We start from the raw sequence: 24978 nt of genomic DNA on the forward strand, positions 1-24978 counted from the left end.
TCTCTCCAGCTGTTCATGAGGTTTCCATGGGGCTTTATTAAATGTCAGTAATTTCCAAACGCAGTCTTCTGTTCCAGGTTAACTCAAGCACTGCAACTTTTATCCCTCTGACATACTTAGCTGCTCATAAAATTTCTTCTGAAATATTCCTCAGCTTTAAAACAAATTTGAAAATCACTGCTCGCAGTAGGAAAATCACTGCTATATGTTCAGTAAGGCCATTTCATTTTCTTTTTTCTGAAGACATAGGGAGACTACCTCTTAGCCCCATGTCAAGTCAGGGTGGAGATGTGGGGCCTGGTCTACATGCTGACCCCTGGGTCAGTGAAGTAAGGAAAAGTCCTCAAGAGACCCTTCAACTCTTTTATCCTGTGGATGCTATTGGGAAGGCCATCTATTGAGATTGACAGAACTACAAGATACTAGCAACCTGGATCCCTGAGTCTCTTCATGGAGCAAAGCTTCCCTAGAGCATCACCCAACCAGCAATAGATTTTGCATGGGCAAGAAACAAATTTTCAAGTATTAATCCACTGAGATTTTGTCAGTCTTCACTGACAAAAACAGACCCTGGCAGCAGAAGTGGGATGTTAACCAAAATAAAAACTTAAATTTTGTGGTGCTCCCTCAGCAGTTGGGCAGCCAGTACATACAGTACTCTCTGGAACCAAGTCCCAGAGGCTGAAACTGAGAATACTTACAATGACCAATGACCAGTTTATACATTTCACAGTTAAATGACAATTTAGATTTTAATAAAATCTGTTGAACTGAGAGGTAGTGTGAACTATAAGAACCAATCATTCTATTTTTGTCTCATTTTTAGAGGGAGGAAGTGATATTATCAATTGCAACTTTTGTGTAAGTCACTTCATAGTCTGTTCAGACACCCAAACCATATGTGGGTTTCTGTCAGAGTCGATGAAACACTTTTGTGGTACCAGAGAGATATAATAAAATACACCCTATGATTTATCTATTGCATAATCTGTGATGTTGTGGGTAGCAGGACACTGTTGTACCTCCAGGTGAATGGGTTGCTCCTATGCTGTTTCATAACTGGAAGAGAGTGAGAAGAACCACTGCCCATTCCCAAACTCCAGTAAAGCATCAACTCCATGCCCACAAGATCTGGACATAGGAACACAACATCTTCCACGTGAGGAAATGACAACATAATTTTCATAGAGTACATTACTTTTTACCTTTCTCACCAGCCCTAACTTATATAGCTTCCACATACCTTAACTATGTATTTTCTTCTTAGACTGAGCATATTTGCTTGTTTTAAAATTAAATCCCTAATATACTTTCCCTTCATCACAATAACTTCCTTTTCACTGTCATTCATTGTTCAATCCAGAGATTCATTTTACAATTTTGTGTCATGCGATTAATTGGATGACAAACCAATATTACCTATATTTTCTCTATCTCCTTTATAATTTTTAAATCACCACCCAAACTCTCTTTTAAATCTCCCATAGAGTTTAAGTCACCATAAAGACCAAACGTCTGATTTTCAGACGAACTTTCCATTTCTCTTTAAAGTCCTGTCCTCCACAGTATTTGCTTGTTTTGAATAGCAAGTGCTCTTGACATAGGCTCTATATAATATCTGCTTAATTATATCTACTTATGCTCTCTATATTATGTATTATAATATAGATATATATTATACCTACCTATGTAACTCAGGAATGTTGTCTGCTCCGCTGTTAATGGTTACTCCACTTACAGATTGCAATCCCCAAAACGATAAACTCAATGGGACCCGACAGACCCAAAAGACATCATTCACTTCACCCAGTTTACTCACAGAGCTTTTTGTTCTGCTTTGTTTGCTCAGAGATTAACCCAAAATATTTTGGATCTTTCCACATTGTTTATATCACAAGGACAACCTCTAAACTAAACATAAGCCATTTTCTTGCCTCTCTTGATGGCCACATTTGAAGATTAAAGACCAGTGGGGCTGGGTACCTGGCTTACACCTGTAATCCCAGCACTTTGGGAAGCCGAGGTGGGTGGATCACCTGAGGTCAGGAGTTCAAAACGCAGACTGACCAAGTTGGTTAAACCCTGTCTCTACTAAAAATAGAAAAAAAAAATTCGCCAGGCATGGTGGCAGGCACCTGCAATTGCAGCTACTCAGGAGGCTGAGGCAGAATCACTTGAATCTGGGAGATGGAGGTTGCAGTGAGCAGAGATGGCATCACTTGCACTCCAGCCTGGGCAACACAGCGAGACTCCATCTCAAAAAAAAAAAAAAAAAAGTGGCCCGTAGGATATCTGACACCTCCTTTGTCATCAGCAGACATTATTTTGCCGTGGCCTTTCCAGCCCAGGATGTGGGGAATGTTGGCAAAGACACTCAAAGGAGAGCACACTGCACTGAAATACCTTTCTAAGGCCATTAAACATGTGCTATGGTGAGTGTTGGCTGAAGAAATGTGTTAGGCATGCAAGGGAAAATGTGGCTAGCATAATAATCCTGCTGGTTCTGGCCGGGCTCAGTGGCTCACGCCCGTAATCCCAGCACTTTGGGAGGCCGATGCGGGCGGATCACAAGGTCAGGAGATCGAGACCATCCTGGCTAACACGGTGAAACCTCGTCTCTACTGAAAATACAAAAAATTAGCCGGGCATGGTGGTGGGCACCTGTAGTTCCAGCTACTTGGGAGGCTGAGGCAGGAGAATGGCATGAACCCCGGGAAGGCAGAACTTGCAGTGAGCTGAGATCGTGCCACTGCACTCCAGCCTGGGCGACAGAGCAAGACTCCGTCTAAAAAAAAAAAAAAAAAAAAAAAAAAAAACTCTGCTGGTTCTTCCACCTCCACGAGAAATAACCCAGAATGTTTTCTAACAGGCAGCATCAGAGGACAAGGCAATACCCACCGCTGTATGAACTGGGCCGCCTCCACCGTTAGCCTCTGGGTGAGATTGTCGTAGGACATGGGCTGTTGAATGATCTCATAGTTCCTCATCATAAAGCAGTTCAGGGGCCGGAAGTAATGAAGGAAGCCTAAGAAAAGGGTCAGGATTAGGGCTGCTAGGAAGAGAAGGCTGAAAAAAATGCCTAGAGGCACACGGAGTAGCCCCAGACAATTGAGTGCAGCGAAGGTAAGGAGGGTGACCCCGATGATCTGCAGGGGGATGAAGACCAGCCTCTTGAAGCCTGTGGTGAAGACACTGCCCTCTCCGGGCTTGCAGTCTCTCAGATTGGTCAAGGAGATCCCATAGAAATAATTGAAGCCGTGATGTAAAGGGTGGTGACAGAAGTCAGTCTTGCTGTGACAGCTCATCCCAAGGTGCCATTTCCCTGAGAAGACAAATGGGGGGTCACTTCAGTCCCAATAAACACACTGATTCAAATCCAAGCTTCTGTTCCCACACACTGAAAAGGAGGCTCTGACTATTTCATGAAGCTAGCCTTCCCGCTCATAGGACCCTAGAGTTTTTCACTTTTTTTTCCCACAAACGCTAAGGTATTACCTACTCACTCTACCAGAAAATAAGAACTAATTTAGCTATTCCAATAAAACAAAACAAAAAAACAAAATCTCAACCAGATAAAAATCCTCTACTCACTCTACCAAGAAATACGAACTAATTTAGTGATTTCAACAAAACAAAACAAAACAACCACAAAAACCCCAATCAGATAAAAATCCAAAAAGAAAACTAGCTAACATCTTTAATAGACAGGGAACCACACTCTAAAGAAAAACACAAGTTTTTTTTTTTCTTTTTCCTGGTCAGATGCTTTTCTGAGCTAGGCCCTTAAAATTAAAGTTTTAGAAGCAACTTAATTTTGTTCCTTGAATGTTAAAAGTGGAAATGAATCCTTACTTCAGAACCTACCCCTGAGGCATGAGGAAATCACACTCAGTAACTCAGCAATTATTTTAAGCACCTCTGAAAATTTCTTATAAAATATTAATTAGATCACTAAATTAATGAGTGCCTCACAAAAGAAAAAAATGATAGTTTTTTAACAAGATTTTGGAAGAAAGGAAAGGGTCATTTTGCTCCTCTGAGATTTGCTAGGATTCATTTTATGGCCTGCTTAGATTCAAGCTCTTCATGCAAACAGGAAGGCTTCAATCCTATCTACAGGATAAAATCAGTGGGTGTGCCAACCAAGACAAATTCTGACATAATTTTATATTGGAAAGTAAAATGAAAATATTTATCAATGCATGGTGTGTATAGTTTTGTACATTCTCTCTATGTATATGTCTATCTTTCATTTGTTCCATCTATCATCTATTTCATCCATCCAATTGCCTCATTATCTATCTATCCATGCTATGTCATTTTTGTCTCCCTGCATCTATTTATCTATAACATCTATCTATCTATCTATCTATCTATCTATCTATCTATCTATCTATCCATCCATCTGTCATATCTATCATCTATTTCATGCATCCATCCATCCCATCTATCTCATCTTTGTCCCTCTCTGCATCTATCTATCTATCTATCTATCTATCTATCTATCTATCTATCTATCTATCTAATCTATCTATCTATCTATTTTTCTATTTCACTATCTATCTAGCTAGCTAGTTAGTTATCATCTATTCCACCCATCCATCCATCCATCCATCCCTCCATCCATCCATCCATCCCATCTATCTCACCTTTGTCTCTCTCTCCATCTATCTATCTGTCTATCTATCTATCTATCTATCTATCTATCTATCTATCTAGCTATCTAGCTATCTATCTAGCTAGCTATTTCTCTACCTATTATCTATCTATCCAACCGTTCATCAATGCTTTCTTCCATCTATCCATTCATCCATCCATCCATTCATCCATCTATCATGAGGTATCATCTAAGTATCTATTTATCTATACACACACACAACACACACACACACAACACACACACACACAACACACACACACACACAAACACACAATACACAACACACACACACACACATCTATACATTCGAGTAGTCCAGATAGACTCATTGTGTTTTAGCCTACAATTGAAATCATTTTGTTCCCATTTAAAGTTGTGCAAAGTGTACCAGCAATGTCATCCCTAAGATAACTGTCATGATGTCCTCTCCCGCTCTTTTGCTAACTTTGTCCAAGTCCTCCCTGCCGTTCCCATACCTATAGATGGTTCCCATCCCATAGATGCCCATACCTATCAGTGCTGTTGAATAACCTTGATCCTTCAGAAGCTTAGCAAAGGTAATCTCATTGGTGGGAAGTCCTCCCGAAGAGGCTGTGAAGAGGAAAACTCCAGTGCGGGACCAAGATGCCATTCCTGAACGAGGAAAAAAATCAACCCTTAGGAACCAGGAGATACCTGGAGGTGGGAGGCTGTCCCGAAGGAGACCATAGCCCCTGTGATGCAGATAGGAGGTTACCTGATCGGACAGGGTACCGGCCAGTCATGAAGGCTGCCCTGCTTGGTGTGCACAGGGGTGATGCTGCCAGGTGCTGAGTGAGTTTCACTCCCCCACTGGCCAACCGGTCGATATTGGGAGTCCTGGAACAAAAGAATCATAGCATTTGTGATCATTTTCATTTAATGTTCATGGATTTATTTTTGAGACAGGATCTCACTCTATCACCCAGGCTGGAGTGCAGTTGCGCGATCTCGGCTCACTGCAACCTCCACCTCTCATGTTCAAGCAATTCTCTCATCTCAGCCTTGTGAGTAGCTGGGACTACAGGCACGCACAACCACGCCTGGCTAATTTTTGTATTTTTTTGGTAGACGCAGGGTTTCACCATGTTGGCCAGGCTGGTCTCAAACTCCTGAGCCCAAGTGATCTGCCCACCTCGGCCTCCCAAAGTGCTGGGATTATAGGCATGAGCCACTGTGGCCAGTTCTGTGATAATTTTCAAAATGAAACTGTCTGTGGCTCTTTATAGTGGGAAACTTCTCAATGAGCAAGGGCGAGTCTAGGGTTATGTGGGAGAGAGGCGAGATGACAGGCAGGGGAGGTGGTGAAGAAGTGATACAGAATCAAGACTCAAGCTGCAACAAAACCATGGAAATGTGTGAATGATGCAGGCGGGGCATCCCCAGAAGGTCCATTCATGCTACAGAGGGCTCTGAGCTCCTGGTCTCACTAACTCTGAATTAGAAGAGAGAAACCAAGTCTTCAAAATAGGATACTGCAGGGAGGGAAAGAAGGGGTGAATGAGGATGAGGCTTCACTCTTCTCCCATCCACATCTCCCAAGTTACCTCTGTGTCACCAAAGAAGAAATCTCCATAGTCAATCTGACTCCCCTCTCTTCCCAACCACAGCCAAAGGGAATTCCACAAGCAGCTTTAATGAGCCCCCCGCCTAATTTCCACATGCCCCCAGGGACAGGGAATAATCAGACTCCATGTGCCTCAACCAGTGAGCATCAACAAAAGGGTTAATATGCTCCAGGGAAAAGGCACAAATACTACAGTGAAGAAACTAGATGCTGTGACTCCCAAATACCCTTTGTTGGCTTATATTTTTATGCTTAATAAAGTCTTATTTATGAGTTCACTTGTAGAGTGATACCTTTTGCAAGATAAGCCATCCTGATGCCTTTCTCTATGAATGGATTGGCTGATCATTTTGGGAAGTCATTTAGCAATTAATATCTTTTAGTTTTTGGACCATAGCAAGCTATACCCCACAAGATATATCCCATGTCCTCCACCAGGAATCCAGGTCCCTTCTTCCCTGCCTGGCTTATCATCTGCCATCCTTCAGTTTCAGGTACAGATGGAATTCTCATGAGCCTCCAGCACCCTTCCTTGTTTATGCAAGGGGATTAACCTGTATTTGGAACAGTAGTCCATACTCCACCAGACCAGCAACTTCCTCACTGTAAAGCAATGGCATGGCTAATTGTGCTCCCCTTCAAGATGGCTGCCTGTAGGATGGGAGTATACATCTTGTTCATTGGTCCCATGGCTTCCCTAGACCAATGCCCTTACAGAGTAGTACTGCAGTGATGCATAGCTTGAAGGGGGAAATAATTTCATTGCATCTGTAATGTCAAACTAGTGATCATTTAATAATTTAGTGAATGTGTTTAATTACAAATATTTCTATTTTGCTTTTTTCTTAACGGGTAAGATGCTTAGAAGACAGAGACTGTTTTTGCATTTGAATTAAATCTCCTAGTATCTATATTGGCCTACAAAAAAAAAAAAAGTGACTATTTTGGGGTGTGATATTACAAAATATAAAAATGAGAAATGTAATTCAGAAATAATGGGACTCTAATATAGAGACCAAGGCAGATTTAGGGTAGATATTGCCATGGATTCTTCCATGGGGCCTTATAGACATTTTTTCTTTTGATAACTGGTAAAGATTTAACCTTAAAGACTTGATTTTAACTTTTTAATTAAGACATCTTGGTAGGAACAGTTATCTATTATCTTAATATATCTTGGGAATATATAATATTAAAGAAATAGATAAAATGAAAAAGCTGCATAAAATCATGATGCTGATAAGAAAAACTAAATTAATAAGATCTATATCACAAATGTATAAAGTGATCTGTAAACATTTTACAAAAGTAGGCAAAAGGTGGGGCAGAAAACATACAAAGATAATTACAATTTTAAGAGGACACTTAAAGTGCCCTCTTAAAATTGCAGATCTTATCCTTGCATATGCTTTTTAAACATTTAAGCAATGTCATAGGTCAATATACTCTTAAAAAAATAAAAGCAACATTTGATGCAAAGTTTCAGATTGAAAGTGAGACACATTTGGCTATGTGTTGTGGGAAAGATTTTCCTTAATATAATAATCTATTTAATTTTTGTTTGGTCTGATATGTAATGATGAAATATACTTTCCAAGATTTCCCTTGTTAAGAAGAAGATGAGGAGTAAGAGAATGGCATGAAAAAAAAAATCAGTGTCCCATGGCACTTGGCAATGGGTCCATTCCTGGCTTCAGGTATTGTATTTAGTATTCATATATCCTATAAGAAAGTTCTGGTCCAGTGCAGTGGTTCATGCCTGTAATCCCAGCATTTTGGGAGGCTGCGGCGGGTGGATCACGAAGTCGGGAGTTTGAGACCAGCCTGGCCAACATAGTGAAACCCCATCTCTTCTAAAAATACAAAAAATTAGCCAGGCATGGCGGCACATGCCTATAGTCCCAGCTACTCGAGAGGCTGAGGGAGGAGAATGGCTTCAACCTAGGAGGCAGAGGTTGCAGTGATTCCCAAGATTGTGCCACCGCACTGCAGCCTGGGTGACAGTGTGAGACTCCTTCTCAAAAAAAAGAAAGTTCTGGTAGAAGCAGACACCTACATCTCAGTGTATCTACATGAAGCCAGGCATGGTTTGGAGGGTTTTGAACGTTTCTACATGTTCTGTGCTCTGTAGATCAACATTAACAATGCCGGGGACTGTTGCCTATGAATACAGCCATGTGTTTACTGAGGAGCTGCATTACCAACCTGAGAGTTTTGTTCCCATAGCACCCAGGATCTCCAATGCCGAGGTCGTCAGCCATCACCAGGATGATGTTCGGCCTTGATGCTGTGTGGCTCTCGGCTTTCCAGAGAAAGAACAGTAGGAGGAAAGGGATCTTCATCTTTCTGTAAAGGACAAGGACACAAAAAGGAACTGAAAGATGCCGGCTTGAGACAAGGTTTTGCTCTGTTGCCCAGGCTGGGGTGAAGTGATTAGATCTTAGTTCACTACAATCTTGAAGTCTTGGGTTCAAGCAATCCTCCTGCCTCAGCTTCCCAAGTACTTGGGACTATAGGCATGTGTCACCATACTCAGCTAATTTTTGTGGTTTTTGTAGAGATAAGGTCTTGCTATGTTGCCCAGGCTGGTCTCGAACTTCTGGGCGCAAACAATCCTCCCGCCTCACCCTTGTAAAGTGCTAAGATTACAGGCCTGAACCACTGTGCCTTTCTAAGGCACTGTAACTTTCTAAGGAAACATAGAAACCTCTCAAAACTCAGTGTATGGGGTCAACAGCCTGGGGCAGCTCTTTGTGCTGGAAAACGTACAGAGGGAAGAGAATTCATCCATCATCCATGTCTGCCATCCCAACACTCTCACCTCACTGCATTTCATTCCTTGTGAGAATAACAGGTGAAGGAATCTTTGGGGAGGATGGCGGCTTGAATACACACACAATGTCTTGCTTGTATGGAGGTCTGTGTACGTGTTCCAGCAGCCTGCTTCCTTTGAGTTTGACCCCCTCTTGTTGAGGAGGATGTGGGCTTTCTACTTCATTTTGCTGTTTGCCTCTCTTCTCACTCTTGCGGTTTTGCTGCCCCACCCTGCAACAGCTTCTCCATTTAGAACCAGAGCTTATGTTGGCAACAAATATGAGGAGGTTGCTCAACAGGTTTCCCAGCCAGAGAGAGGCCTAGTTTGGTTCCCTGGAAGGGAAGGTGGCAGGTAGGTGTGCAGTGTGGTAGCCTGAGGTCTTACTTACTCAATATCAATGTCCTTCTAGTCTTCACATCGGCAGTAGTAGGCAACACCTCTCCCAGCTCCTGGTTCACAGCCTTGAGCCAGGTTCTTACTCTCAAACACTTCCAGAGCCAAGTCTCTGCGGCTCTGACCCTGACATCAGGAGACAGAACTCACTACTTTCTCTTTCTGTTTCTCATCTGCCTGGGGAGAAATTTTTATCCTTTATTTTCTCACCGGCCTGGGAAGAAATTTTATGACCTTTATTCTAGGTGGGGGGTCAGGGGTAGGTGTTAATCATATCAGTTCTCTGAATCTTAGTTTTCTTAACTGTAAAGTGAAAGAAATTGAACAATTTTTTTGTTCTATTAAATAATTTTATTTTTATGTAAAAAAATTTGAGACAGGGTTCTGGCTCTGCTGCCCAGGTTTGGAGTGCAATGGTGTGATTATAACTTACTGCAGCCTCCAACTCCTGGGCTCAAGTGATTCTCCCATCTCAGCCTCCTGAGCAGCTAGAACTAGACAGGTGCACACTGCCATGCCTGGGCAATATTTTTTTTGTTTTTATTTTCTAGAGGCAAGGGTCTTACTATGTTACCCAAGCTGGTCTTGAACTTTTGGGTTCAAGTGATCCTCCCACATCAGTCTCCTGAGTAGCTGGGATGATGGTGAGGACCACCCGGCCTGGCAATTTCTTTCTTTCCAATGTTTACTGAGGAGATAGGGTCTCACTATGTTGCCCAGGCTGGTCTCAAACTACTGGGCTCAAGTGATCCTCCTGCCTTGGCCTCTCAAAGCACTGGAATTATAGGCATAAGCCACCATACACTGCCTAATTTTATTTACTTTTAATTTTTAAAAATGTGTATAGAATTAGGGGGTGCAGTGCAGATGTCTTACATGCATCTGGTGTAGTGGTGGAGTCTGGGCTTTTAGTGTACCTAACTGTTCTCTCCTGACACTGTACCCTCATTGCCATGTATCTGGGAGCACTGACAATCCAATGTGTGAACTGGCGTGTGAGCTTGACCTCACTCTGCATCTGCTTTTGCCCTCACACCAGCCTTGGTGCATGCAGACAGCTCCCCCAGAGTCACTGAGGACACTGGGCATCAAGGCCAGTGCACACGGTGTGGCAGAATCTCTTCCCTGGCTTTCCAGCAACACCTGTCAGAGTGAGCCATTCCCTTGCTCAGGAATGCACTCCTCTTTGAACACACTCCCTGAGGTTACTATCCCTCTTTCTTCTAAGTCTGTATCCCTCTTTCTTCTGAGTCTCTATTTGCTGGTTCTTCCCCATTCATGGACCTCAGAATCAGGATCACACCCCACATAATTACAGAGGCTGGATGGGAGATGGGAAATGGCCTGAGTTTAGCCATCGATATGGGGAGGGAGCTTTGCCAGCCGAGAGCTTGCACCCCTCCTAAAGGATGTCACCCTTGTAGCAGCTTCCAATTTTTAAAGAGAAGACAGACACACAGATTTGCATGTGTAGTTATATGACCATCAATTTAATAATTTAAACAAATGTGTAGGCTAACTGGGTGCAAAACACTCAAAGAAACAATCAAACAACGACTAAACTTATTTCCTGGCCTGGCGCCACTTCTGAGTGTCCATTGTCCAGTCTGCACTTTAAATGTTGTGAGCCTCAAGACACTTTCTGCTTTCCTGATCTCCTCCCTACCTTTATGAAATACGCATGCTGTCTTGGTAAGTTTAAATACCAAATGAATGCTTAGAAACACCTAGGTTTTATGTCCAGAGAGACTGTATGCCCAAATACTGAATTAAGGTCTCCATACAGACATGTATCTGGTATCTTGAATTTAACATGTTCAAACAGAGATCATGAATATGTAAAAAGCACCCTGCTATTATTATGTAAAACCATTTTTGCCATTGAGTCTAAAGGCCCCCAATTCGGTTTAATCTGGTTAAATGCTAAATACAGATAAAGCTGATGCAAAGTAACTTCTTACTGAATTCCTCAAATAAGACTGCATGAAATAATCCAGTTATACAATGCCATCATGCCAAAGACCTTGTCTATCTTAATGCTTAAGCTAATATTTATGCTTGGAAAGAAATGAGAAATTGCCTGTTTCTTTTCTTTCCTTTTTTTTTTTTTTTTTTTTTTTTTTTAAAGCATGGTTTAAGACTATGGGCTTTACACAACCAAAAGCTGGCATGAACTTAGAGGCTGGCTTGAGAGCAAATCACAACATTCAGATAATATAACTTCAGTTTGAAAAGCTCTTGCAAATCATGCATCCCAATTCTTTTATTTTCAGATGGGGAAACAAAGACTCAGAGAGATTGGCTGGTAATGGTGGCTCACACCAATAATCCCAGTGCTTTGGGAGGCTGAGGAGGGAAGATTGGCAGAGGTCAGGAGTTTGAGACCAGCCTGGGAAATATGTAAGTTCCTATCTCTACAAAAAAATTTAAAATTTTTCTGGGCGTGGTGGTGCATGTCTGTAGTTCCGGCTACTTGAGAGGCTGAGGCAGGAGAATTGCTTGAGCCCAGGAGTTCGAGACTGCAGCGAGCTCTGATGGCGCCATTGTACTCCAGCCTGGTTGACAGAGTGAGACTCCTTCTAATTAATTAATCAATTAAATAAAGAATACAGACTTTCTACAACCAAAACCTGGCATGAATGTAAAGCCTGGCTTGAGATCATATAACAACATCCATATAATATTCAGGTAATATAATATCAGTTAGAAAAGACCAGGCAAATCATGTATCCCAATTCTCTTACTTTCAGGAGAGAAAACAAAGACCCAGAGAGATTCAATGAATTGCCCTAGTCATACTCATAGCAAGCTGTGGTTTCTAGACTAGCACCCAGGACTCCTTATGGCTCTTCTCTCTCAGATTGTTCCTGGAACCCAGTATTCCTAGGGTTTTTCAGCATTCCACATGGTGGAGACTTCAGTGCTTTTCTAATTACTTGAGCAGTTCCCTTGGCTACTGAATAATGCCTGTCATTTCCCAGGGCTCTGTAGTGATGCCTCCTGCTCCTGCTGATAGAAACAAGTCTTGTCTAAAGGACCTCACAACCACTGCCCACCCAGTCTGAGTCCCACCACTGGTGGCTGATGATAAGGATACTGAGCTCCGTCTCATGGGCTCTGGGATTTAACACTGCTAAAGCCCCTCCTGCTGCCAGCTGGTTGGTTCCTGCACTGGTCACTCCTGAAGCTGGCAGTTATATGCTGCTGATGCCCTAAGCTCCTAACATTCCATGTAGATTTCAGTAAAAGCACACTTCACTTTTTTCCCCCTTCGATTAACCTACTACTGCTTGGAACCTGAGAATTAGGTAGACTTCCCTGCTGAGTGATTGATGGACATGGGTCTGAATGTCAACCCATTTTTCTAATGCAGGCTCCCTGGCTGTGACCCATATTGCTTCTCGGCCTGAACTTGGAACGAATTCTTTCCCAACAGGCTTCTTTATCTCAGTAAAACAGACTTTTGTGGGGCTTCCACCTTGGGTCTGAAGACATGTCTGTATCCCGGATAGAATACACCTTAGGCATAGGTTGGGCTGACAACTATAAATGCATGCTATATGCCAATTATGTCTATAAAAATGAGCTTTGTTCCCATTAAAAATGGGTGGTAATTATTTTTTTTAAAGAAGTACTCCATCCCAGGGGAATTTGGAATGATTATTTAATAGATACAGAGTTTCAGTTTTGCAAGATGAAAAAGATTCTGGAGATGGATAGTGGTGATGGCTGCAAAACAGTGTGAACATACTTAATTCCACTTAAAAATGGTTAAGATGGAAAATTTTATGTTATGTGTATTTTGTCACAATTATAAATAGAAATAAATCAAAAAAAGTTAAGAAAAATTCTTATAATGTTAAATTTGAAATGGAAATAATAAAATGAACTTATTAGTTAAAATAATGCAATCCTTTCTCTGACCCACTAGTATTCAGTGAGGCCATGTATCTTGCATTGGCCTTACAGAGACCACAGTATACTTGTTCTGCCTTGATTTGGAGCTCAACCATGTTGATTTGTCTTAGCCAATGGGATGCTATCAGATATGAGAGAAACAGAGATGTTATGCTTGCATGTTTAGCTTGGTCCTGTTGTACTTTTGCCATCACCACAAGAAGCTCTTTTGTAGTATGTGCTACCTCCCTTTCAGCCTGAGCCCCAGAATAAATGCATTTATAGCAGACGCAGCCCAACAGGCAGGCTGGTGCTTGTTTGTTTCAGCCAACAAACAAACCAGTGAGAATATACACTGTTGTGTTAATCTATTGAGCTTGGGAGAGAATTGGTACATGACATTATTGTGGCAACAATTCACTGAGACACTATATTATCTGAATTGACAGTTTGCAAAAACAGACAAAGGGTATGCACTACAAATGTTGATAGAATACACAAAATTAGGGTTCAGAGAAAATCAACAACATTTTGAAGTAGAATTTTTTGGGTTTGTTTTCATGTGTGTTCACCTTGCCTTCCCATTAAGTATTTATAATCCCTCAATTTTCTTTAGCAGTTCTCCCCCATGGCCCTGTGAGTGAATAAATATTCACTAAATCACTTAATTGAGCCTTAGTAAAGGAGTACACACAAATGCAAATTACCCAGGATAATGGGTTCCATTACAGGTCATGAATGACATTAAATCAGGATTTCTCAACCTCTACACTATTGACATTTGAAGATGGATGATTTGTTAGTGTAGGGGCCTGTCCCGTGCATTGGAGGATATTCAGCACGTCTCTAGCCTCTACCCACTATATGCCAGTAGCATGTATAACTCCCCTCAGTTATGAGATCCAAAGATGTCTCCAGACTCTACCAGCCATTGCTGGGAGAAGGGGAGACAAAAATTTCCCCTGCTTGAATACTATTCTATCACAGCAAAAGAGGAAGCTGGTGTGAGAGAGTAGACATTCAGTAATGAGAGAGAACTCAGTGTCAACTATGTTTTCCTGTTAGCTCCAAGAGAAGTATTTTTTCTTACAACATCCTATACAGTTGTTCCATGCAATCATCAACTCTATGTTCTTACAGCTGCACTCTTAGAATGTGAAGTATTTTGAGAAGCATGATATTTTTTAAAGAAGACAGAGTAAATGTGGGAAGCTACGTGACTGGCAGTCCGGGGGTACTTCCTTCACACATGACACTACTAATCATAGTCAATCACCTCTCTCCCTCCTGATCCACTCAATTCTTCTTATCTACATTGAGTTGATACTTTTGTTATTCAGTTAGATTACTAAACTTTGCAAAGTGATTGAGTGATTGACTATCTTACTCTTATTTATTCAAATAAATACGGCAAAAGAGTTTTTTGTTTGTCTTAAGTCTCTTCACTTTTATCTCCTTGGGAGACTTAAGTACATGGGACTAATTCTAGAATTCAAGGATGTGTTTGATGGTCACATTCACTTTCTATGAGAGAGGAAAATGTTTACATGAACACACACACACACACACACACTTGCTATATTTAGATTATTCAGCTCAGCTCTGTCATTAACTATTACCATAGAATTATTTTATGTGACACACTTATGTTTTATTTATAATTTATGACATTCATTTGACATGAATTCTATACAAAGTCTGAAATGAAATGATTTAGTCCCTGGCATAGGCCTTGCATCTTTTCTCTTTTAAAATAGGCCAGAAATAAAACTACCCCTTATCTCATCATAAAATTATTATTTTGCAGCTAAAGATCTGTAATGGCTTCACGCTGGCCTAAGACACAGACTGAGAGTGTAACTAATGGATCATCTCCTTCCTGGGTGAGAATTATCATCCCTTGAACATCATTAACATAAAATCCCATGCAATACCCTGCTACCTTCCTTGCAGACTGCGAACACTATACTGGGCAGGACCCACAGCTAAGTTGAAAGCCTCTCCCAAATCTTAACTCCTTAAACACAAACTTGGTAACAAAGAGTGAACAATGGCTTATCTTGTGAACAGGTTTTCTAAGGCTAGGCTCAAGATGATGTGTGCTCTAAGAAATGTTCTTTTTATTAGAAACACTATCCCTTTCTTGGAGCAGCCGTTTTGAGACAATTCTTCATTGCGTTCAACATCTGTTAACTCTTTGGCTGGCAAATCCAGGCTCCAGCCCCACATCCGTGACAGAGAAATTGCAAATATGAGCAAATATATCTGTACAAGTGCTGCACGCTTCTGTTTAAACAGCTAGGTGAATGTAATAAAGGGTGAACTCTCCTACCTTCAACACTGCGATCCTAACAATGGACTTCATATTGGAGTGAGGTGAGGAAAGGCTGAAGAATAAGAGAAGGGCAGAGATAATTTGGAGAGGCCAATCTTTAGCCCCCATCCCCAGCTTGCATATGACTTATCTGGGGACACCGTCTCAGATTCCTTGCATGGGAGGAAGTTCCCCTTTTCTTATCACTGTGCATTTCTTTCTCAGCACTGATGATACAAGCAAGTGCAGTTTTAGTTATTTTGTGTTTAAGCTTCCCTGCTGCACTGGAAGCATTCTGCAGCCAGGAAGAAGTGTAAGTGCCTCCTGGCTATATACCTACCATCCTCTCTCACGCTTGGCACATATTAAATAGTCACTATTTGTGGACTAGGCAAATGAATAAATAATGACAGAGAAGGGTTGTAAATCTGAGATCAGATTATTGTTCCCCTTCCTAATTAGATTGTAGACACCATGTGAGCAGGGGCTGGTTAAGCAAGTATCAAAGAAAGCCACATTAAATAAAAAATGTATGTTTATTCTGTTTAATTAAAAGGCCCTCATGCCAGTTCAACCAGAGAGGAAATGAAGCAGGGCCATGCACTATTTTTTAAATGGTTGGAAGGTTTTACGGGGCACAGAGAAGATTCAAAAATTAGCATCCGTCTTTAAATATGAAGAGTGAGACACACTAGAGGTTTTTAAGATAACTGAAAACACCATTAATAATGCCCACGAAAAGCTCAGGGTTGGAGCATCGGGGTCCCTAAGTAGATTTAATGGCTTACAAATCCATAACTAATACCAGGAATTTGCAAAAGAGTGAGTTTAATAACCTCCTGTCCCCATAAGACTACAACATATAGCATTCATATCAGAGAAGGCTAGAGCCAGGAGGCTGTGTTCTGTGTCTCTGCTTCATTACTAGGTTCCTGTTTCACTTCATACAGGAAATAAATACATAGCTTTTCTTATTTTAAAATAACAGCTTTTCGAGTGCTTAGTATGTATCAAGCACTGTAACTGCTTTACCTACTTCTTAACCAATTTCTCCTGTGCAAAAAAAATAACATGGGAACACGTTTTTATCATGAGTTGATATTTGACTTAGGGACCTCAGATTTTGTTAATAGTGTTTCTCAGCCTCAACACTATTGACATGTGGACTGGATAAGTCTTTATTGGTGGGGAGGGGGGCTGTTCTGTGCCTTGTAGGATGTTTAGCACCATCCCTGGCCTCTACCCACTAAACCCCAACAGGATGCTGTTCCTAACTTCTCTGTTCTCCCGTAGTTGTGAAATAAAAAATGTCCTCCAGATATTGCCAAATGTCCTCTGGGGAACACAACTGCCTCCAGCTGAAACCACTGAGTTAGTGGTAGCATGTTACCCACCCTATCATCTGTAGAATTTTCACCTTCTGGACATAACAGAATCGCAATTCATTCCCTCTGCTCCTGTATGTAGGCAGATCAGCATCTACCAAAGGATTTGGAAATGCCAAACCATTTGAGTAGGTGCAAATTTCTCATTTGTACCCACAAGTGCACCTCCAATGTTAACAGGCAATGTTTCTCAGGTATAATATAGTTCCGCAAGCTATGGAAGCCCTTAAATTCCAACGCACATAGGCAACCACCTCCAAAAGGCTCTTCAAGGAAAACATTAGGCTGCAAGCATTCCTTCTTCTCATGCCTTCTAAGTTGCTTATTCTGTCACTTGGCCATGTGGCAAATCTTTTGCTACCTTACATTTTTATCAGGAGTTATACTCTGCACAACAGCATCGTGTTCCTTGCCTGTCTGAACCCCAAAGAATCCTTACTCCTACACATTGGTCATTGGGAGCCATACCCTTCTTCTTTTTTCTTAGACAGAGTCTCACTCTGTTGCCCAGGTTGGAGTGGAGTGGTGTGATCTCAACTCACTGCAACCTCTGAAGCCCAGGTTCAAGCGATTCTCCTACCTTAACCTCCTGATTAGCTGGGATTACAGGTGCCTGCCACCGCACCTGGCTAATCTTTTATTTATTTATTTATTTTGTTAGTAGAGATGGGGTTTCGCCATGTTGGCCAGGCAGGTCTCGAACTCGGACTCCCAAAGTGCTGGGATTACAGGCGTGAGCCACCGCTCCCAGCCTGGGAAACAAACTTCTCTCTCTCTCCCCTGACCTACTTCCAATAGTCCTCTCACCTCCCTCCCTTTTCGGGATCTCCCCCTTTCATAAAAAACAAACACAGATCACCACGATTCTTCCTGAAAGATAACCAACCTAGGGAATGTGATAGTCTCTGTTTTTGTTGCAGCTACTCTCTCATTCCTAACTCTCCTTAGTTCTCTTTTTGGTGGCTTTTATTCTCTGCTTATCAAGAACTAGCAGAATGAGAGGAAAAATAAGAGTCAGAGCTCTGGCCTCATCTCAGGCCACCAGCTATGAGTCTTTAGGAGGCATGTTTTCCTTGTGAATCACTCTTCTGCACATCACCCTAAGATGTCACCTTGACCATGGGGGAGTCACTTGGGATACTAGCAATAAAAGGTTTCCAAAATGCAACCAGATGCAGTAGATTACAGCTGTAATCCCAGCAGTTTGGGAGGCTAAGGCAAGAGAATTGTTTGAGCTCAGGAGTTCAAGACCAGCTTGAGGAACATAGCAAGACCCCATCTCTACAAAGAATTGAAAAATTAGCTGGGTGTGGTGGCACATGCCTGTAGTCCCAGCTAATCAGGAGGCTGAGACAGGAGGTTGGCCTGAGCCCAGGAGTTTGAGGCTGCAGTGAGTTATGATTGTGCCACTGCACTCTACTCTGGGTGACAGAGCAAGACCCTGCCCTACCTGACTCCCAGAAATGTTTCCAAAATAATAAAGTGCTAGACAAATGTAACTTGTTAGGATCATTTTAGTCTAGCTGCACCTTTCCAGTGGAAAGCAATTCACTGACAATTCAACCAAATCCAGTTCAATTCCACAAATACAGGGCAAAACCTAGAAAGATGACATTATAGCAGTCCTATGGTGGTTCTATGATTGTATGAGACACACAGTCACCCTGCAAGACTCTAACAGGTCAAATGAGGAAACCCAAAAGTACAAAACCCACTAAAGTGGGCAGTGGAGTCAGAAATGCAGTTTCTGCTATTGAGGTTTTCATTCTCTCACCCCTGCTTGCTAGCAGTGAAACCACAAGCTATACATTTAGCTTGTTTTCTTTTCTGTAAGACAGGAATAATAATACAAGTATTATTTTGAGGCTAAAACCACACACTTAGGACCTTTTTTATTTTTATTAATTAATTAATTTACTTATTTTGAGACAGGGTATCATTTTTTCACCCAGGCTGGAGTGCAGTGGCATGATCACGGCTCACTGCAGCCTCAACCTCCCAGGCTCAAGTGATCCTCCCACCTCAGCCTCCCAAGTAGCTGGGATTACAAGGGCACACCACCATGACCAGCTAATTTTTATTTTTATTTTTTTTTATAGAGACAGGGTCTCTCCTTCTGGGTTCTTAGTACTTATTGATTCAGCAAGGGAATCATAGTAAGAGGCCATAGTTGTTCATTATAGTTATTTAATAATATTAAGTTACTATTAACTTATAAAGTTCTTATTATTAAAAGTACAATTATTAATAATAAAAAGTTATGTAGAGTATAATAAGTACAGTAGTAGACTTTTGAACAAAAATGTGGTCAGCCAATTAAAAGTGGCCCCAGTGATTTCCTTTCTGGTATTCACATCTAATACATTCCCCACCTGTTGAGTATGGGCTGGACCTAGTGATTTACTTCCAACGAGTAGGATATGGAAAAAGTGATGAGATGTCACTTCTGTGATTGGGTTGTAAAAGATTATGACCTATATCTTGCTCGCAAACTAGATATCACTTGCTGGCTGTGGATGAAGTAAGTGGCCATTGTGGAGAGACCCATGTTATAAGAAAAAGAGAGAAGTGTCCAGCCAACAGGTGGCAAAAAAATGAGGCTTTCAGGTGAACATCCCGCAAGGAACTAAGTCCTGCCTACAACTATCTGAATGAGCTTGGGAAGAGATCCTGCCACTTTTGAACCACAGATGAGACCACAGCCATGGCACCTGAAGTAGCCTGAAAGAGACCTAGAAGTTGAGGAGGATCCAGCTAAGCTATGCCCGGATTTTTGACCTACAGAAACAATGAGATAACAAACGCTAGTTGCTTTGAGCTGCTAAGTTTTGGGGTAATTTGTTACACAGTAGTAGATAACTCCAATAGCTTGAGGTGAGGAGTTCAATGTTGTCAGTGAGGACGGGAAAAAAGCTCCCCAGGACAGCAGCTCTGAAATGTCATGTTGAATTTATTTTAAGAACATGTTTCATTAGTAATGAGTCTCAGAATTTATATAAGCAATTTAAGGACACATGTCTCAGCTCAGCAACCATGTAAAAATGAATTTTTGTTTTATAACTGAAAGTTGAAAGCACCTGAATTAGAAAAGGGCATTTAGGGTAGCCCAAAGGGAAATGGCTAAAAAAGAGATTAAATAGAGCAAAATTCAGGCTCTGTATGAGCACTAACTAAAAGCTCACCCAAAAAACTAGCTATTTAGAGACCTACTTTGGACTATTATACTTTGTGATTTTTGTACACAAAAATTGATCTTTTTAAATAAATGTTTTGTTGTTATTATAAACGTATAAAAGAGAAAACATCAACCAGTCACTCAGAAAGCCACTCAGGTAATATGGGTGTGTTTCTCTCCGTGTTCTTTGTTTTCTATCATTATTGTATAAGTTGCTGATGTTGCAGTATTCCTACAAACTGTATGCATTGATTGGTTGGTTACTTTTTCCATGCAAAACTCTGACTGTGAGGTGGAGGAGAGGTCAGGATAAATCATCATGATCAGACATGGAGGGCATTCACCTTTTTTCTTTCTTTTATTTTAGGTTGGGGGCATTTATCTTTATTCAGAAGTGATGAAGCAGAGATTGAGGACACGAGGGGTGACAGTCATGGTTTTGTTACACTCACGCAGGCATTCTGGTTGCTCCCTGGCAGAAGGGTTGGGCATAAACTGGAGTGGATCCCATGACAATGGCCATAGCCCCCCAAGGAAGCTGGTCCAGACTAGCACAGGGGCAGGCGGGAGAGAACTGGAGAGAACTGAGCTGATTTTAGACACAATCAACACGAGCTGGTAATTGCCTGGATGTGAAGTGTCAGAAAGAGGCAACAGTCAATGATGACTTCAGCATTGCCCCTTGGAAAGATACTGGTACCATTAGCTGGGTAGGGAACAATTAAAAATATTGGAGGATTAAGATTATGAATTTGTTCCACACCAAGATGTCACCATAGAAGGGATTCATTTTTTATATATATATATACACACACACACACATATATATACACACACACACATATATATATACACACATACATATCTGTGTCTGTGTGTGTGTGCGTGTGTGTGTGCTCCTTGGAGAAGATTCATTTCCATTTTCTATGCTATGTGGGGAAAGGGTTAGTTCAGGTGAAGACCATTTTATTGAAATTGAACCCAATAGGATAAAAGCCCATTAATAATTTTTCATGTCTATATTAATCTCTGAATCATAAAATGATTGTGGTTAGCTCAGTGTGACAGCATATCGTTTATTATACCTCCAAAATGTGCCCGGGGATAGATATTATCAGGACTAGGATGAAAAATACCATCTAGCCCAATTAAGAATGTGTGAAAAAGTTAAGTTTGTTAAGAGCCACTTAAGGCCAGTCAGGGTAGCTCACACCTGTAATCCCAGCAATTTGGGAGGTCAAGGCAGGTGGATCACTTGAGGTCAGGAGTTTGAGACCAGCCTGGTCAACATGGCGAGACCCCATCTCTACTAGAAGTACAAAAAATCTGCCGGGCGTGGTGGCGCGAGCCTGCAGTCCCAGCTACTCGGGAGGCTGAGGCAGGAGAATTGCTTGAGGCTGGCAGGCGGAGGTTGCAGTGAGCTGAGATAGTGACACAGCACTCCAGCCTGGGCAACAGAGTGAGAGGGACTCGGTCTCAAAAAACAAAAAGAGCCACTTAGAATCCCACTGCATATAAATTATTACCAGCAGAAGTAATTGGACTTTGCTTTTTCTTTCCTACAAGCCTGGCTTAGAACAAGGTATTGATAAAGAGGCTTCACAAAATTGAAGCAGAGTCAGTTGACATAAAAATATTTAAAATTAAATAAAGCTGCTCCACTCCAAAATATGAAGAACATGGCACATTAACTTCTGAAAAACTGCATAATTTTCCCTTTAAAAATTATTTTTCTGAACAAAGTTAATTTGGCAAAAGAGCATGAAATTTTTTTTTTTTTTTTTTTTTTTTGTGGAGAAAGTAGCTATTCCTAGAACAGCATTATTAGGAGGGAGAGAGACAAAGGAACATTTTTATAACTAGAGATGTAATTATATTAAATTTGTTCATTAAAAGAAAATTAACAATGTGCTTACATAACAGAAACTTTACCACAGCAAAGAAAATGTTTCTGATCTATTTGCTCGACAGGGAAGAAGGCTTATTAAAAACAGAGAAAAATTTGCATGACAAACAATATTTTTTAGAAGAAAAGCAGCTTTGTTCAATCCAAGGTATGTACAGTGGTGAAATTTGATTCACAAAGTGCTACTATCCAACAAAGGTCCTGTTTTAAATCGATAAAGAAAAATAGTCTGACATGAGGACAGCAAAAACCCATTCTGAAATTGTGTCTAAACAGACTTTTCTATAGATTTAAATACCTATTTAAATCACTTGTGATTTTTCTAAAATAAATGTTCACATTTTACTGATTTAGCGAATCTGTTTCTATCGTTTCAATACAATCAATTATACCTAGCATAGTTAAATTCATTATAATATACAGAGTATTAATAAAATACTAATTATAAAAATTATGTTTCAAAAAGTAAGTCTTGCCTAACCTATTTGTTTACATTTGAAGTCTTTAGAAGGGTTTGGGGCACACTAAATGTTGCATGTGTGAAGATTCTATTGGCTCCTGCTGATTTTTTAATTTTTTAAATTAAAAAAAAATTTTTTTAGAGATAAGGTCTCACTCTGTCACCCAGATGGGAGCACAGTGGTATGATCACAGCTCACTGCAGCTGTGAACTCCCCGGCTCAAGCAATCCTCCTGCCTTAGCCTCCTGAGTAGCTGGGACAACGGGCATGCACCACCACAGCTAGCTAATTTTTAAAAAATTTTTTGTAGAGATGGGTTCTCGCTATGTACTCCAGGTTTATCACAAACTGCTGGGAGTCATGAAATCCTCCCACCTTGGCCTCCTGTGTAGCTGGGATTACAGGTGTCAGTCACCACTCCTGGCTTTCTCCTTATTTTCCCCCTTCTCTGTTACTGCTCCAGTTGATGCATCATGAGATGGAGGGGAGGACACTGAGCAATGGATCCAGAGATGGTGGCTGCCATCCTAGTGCTGCTGCTAACTAGCTGTCAACATTGGACATGTCACCCATTCTTTGCAAGTCTCTGTTTCTACAGCTGTACAATAAAAAGGCTCCTATCATGTCTAAAACCCTTTGATGTTTATGCCTCTATAATCTGATGCTTTTTCTCTGAATCTACTTGGAGCTAAGGAGATAGAATCAATGTAAATGTCCATCAATGATGATTGGATATAAACAATGTGCTATATATATATATCACACATTGTGTGTATACACACACACCATGGAATACTACTCAGCCATAAAAAAGAATGGGCTCATGTCTTTTGCAGCAACATGGATGAAACTGGAGGACAGTTCATCCATGTTGCTGCAAAAGACATGTAAACAATGTACTCACATAACAGGAACTTTACCACAGCAAAGAAAACGTTCCCTAGCGAAATGATTCAGAAACAAAAGTAAAAAAGCTCATGTTCACTAGGTTAGCCAGGATGGTCTCGATCTCCTGACCTTGTGGAGACTCCGTCTCAAAAAAAAAAAAAAAAAAAAAAAAAAGCTCATGTTCTCACTCACAAGTGAGAGGTATACAATGAGTACGCACAGACAGAGTGGAATAACAGACATTGAAGACTATTGAAGATGGGAGTGTGGGAAGCAGTGAAGGAGAAAATACTACTTATTAGGTACAATGTATATTATTTGGATGATGGGGGCAATGGGTACACTAAAAGTCCAGACTTCACGACACAATATATTCATGCAACACAACAGCACTTGTACTCCTAAATCCATAAAAATAAAAAATAAGCAAATGCTAATCTCTTCCACAAACACCCTCACAGACACACTCAGTAATAATGCTTTACTGGCTATCTGGGCATTCCTTAGCTTAGTCAAGTTGATGCATGAAATTAACCATCACAACATACAATGCAATATTATTCTTACAGTATTATTCTTGCAATATTCTTAAACTTACAAAGTGAAGAAATCTTGCAATATGCAATAACACAGATGAACTTTAAAACATGTTGAGGCCAGGCCTGGTGGCTCACACCTGTAATCCCAGCACTTTGGGAGGCTGAGGTGGGTGGACCACTTGAGGCCAGGAGTTCAAGACCAGCCTGGTCAACATGGTGAAACCCTGTCTCTACTAACAACAACAACAAAAAGTGTGTGTGTGTGTGTGTGTGTGTGTGCATGTTTGTATTTAAAAGGCCTTCATGTTTTGTTGTTTTGTTTTTCTCTCCTAAGAACTTGTCTTTTTTTTTTTTTTTTTTTTGAGCAAAACTTTGGTTTTTTGGGGGGTTCTGCCCAGAGTTGAGAAATCTAGTTAAAATATAGATAGTCCTTATCTAAATAAAATTGGTCTCCTTATGCAATCATATAACAGATTTGTGTAATTTTATGTTTGATTTGCTCAAAGAAAAATAAAAGGATCTCCCTCTAGCAACACCAGACCTTTTCTCTCTCTACCTTATGATGTAAATTTGCTGTTTGATTTTTACTTGAGTGGTTTCCTTTAACATGCAATTTTAAGGCTATTTAGCTGACAACCACCTAGGACTGTAAAACAGGTTATCAAGAATCTGAAAGTCTAAGATAGAAAAAGAAAAAAAGGATGGTCTTTATGGATCTATAAAATGTACTTCTATTTGCATACCTAATGCGTCTATGTATTTATGCGTTGTGTACACAATGTTTCACTACTAAAAATATATAAAAGAGCTCTAATTAATTGGCTTGAAGAAAAATAAAAGTACTTAAATACTTTATCAGGAAAAAAAGGACTAGTCAAATGCTTTTTCAAGTTGATATAACTTAAGTAAAACCTTTAATAAATAAGCTAGCTTTAAAATTATTGGTAAGTAATATTAGAA

The 24978-nt window shown here is 40.7% G+C and overlaps 1 protein-coding gene across 4 annotated transcripts in view; it reads right to left on the reverse strand.

The window, feature by feature from the left end:
* The window catches only part of STS (steroid sulfatase), a 201027-nt gene that overhangs the window by 88434 nt on the left and 87615 nt on the right, over positions 1 to 24978 (reverse strand). For 2 of the 4 annotated variants that reach the window (XM_007990968.3, XM_037986311.2), the window contains 4 exons: positions 8451 to 8591; positions 5397 to 5518; positions 5171 to 5293; positions 2899 to 3322 (listed from right to left, as the gene is read on the reverse strand). In XM_007990968.3, the coding sequence (XP_007989159.2) occupies positions 2899 to 3322; positions 5171 to 5293; positions 5397 to 5518; positions 8451 to 8591 (810 nt within the window). Of the gene's footprint in view, positions 1 to 2898; positions 3323 to 5170; positions 5294 to 5396; positions 5519 to 8450; positions 8592 to 9066; positions 9187 to 9448; positions 9534 to 24978 lie in introns of those variants that run through there. The other 2 variants (XM_073013890.1, XM_037986312.2) reach the window with 2 other exon arrangements.

Source organism: Chlorocebus sabaeus, chromosome X, assembly GCF_047675955.1.
Source record: "Chlorocebus sabaeus isolate Y175 chromosome X, mChlSab1.0.hap1, whole genome shotgun sequence".
Classification (NCBI taxonomy): Eukaryota; Metazoa; Chordata; class Mammalia; order Primates; family Cercopithecidae; genus Chlorocebus; species Chlorocebus sabaeus.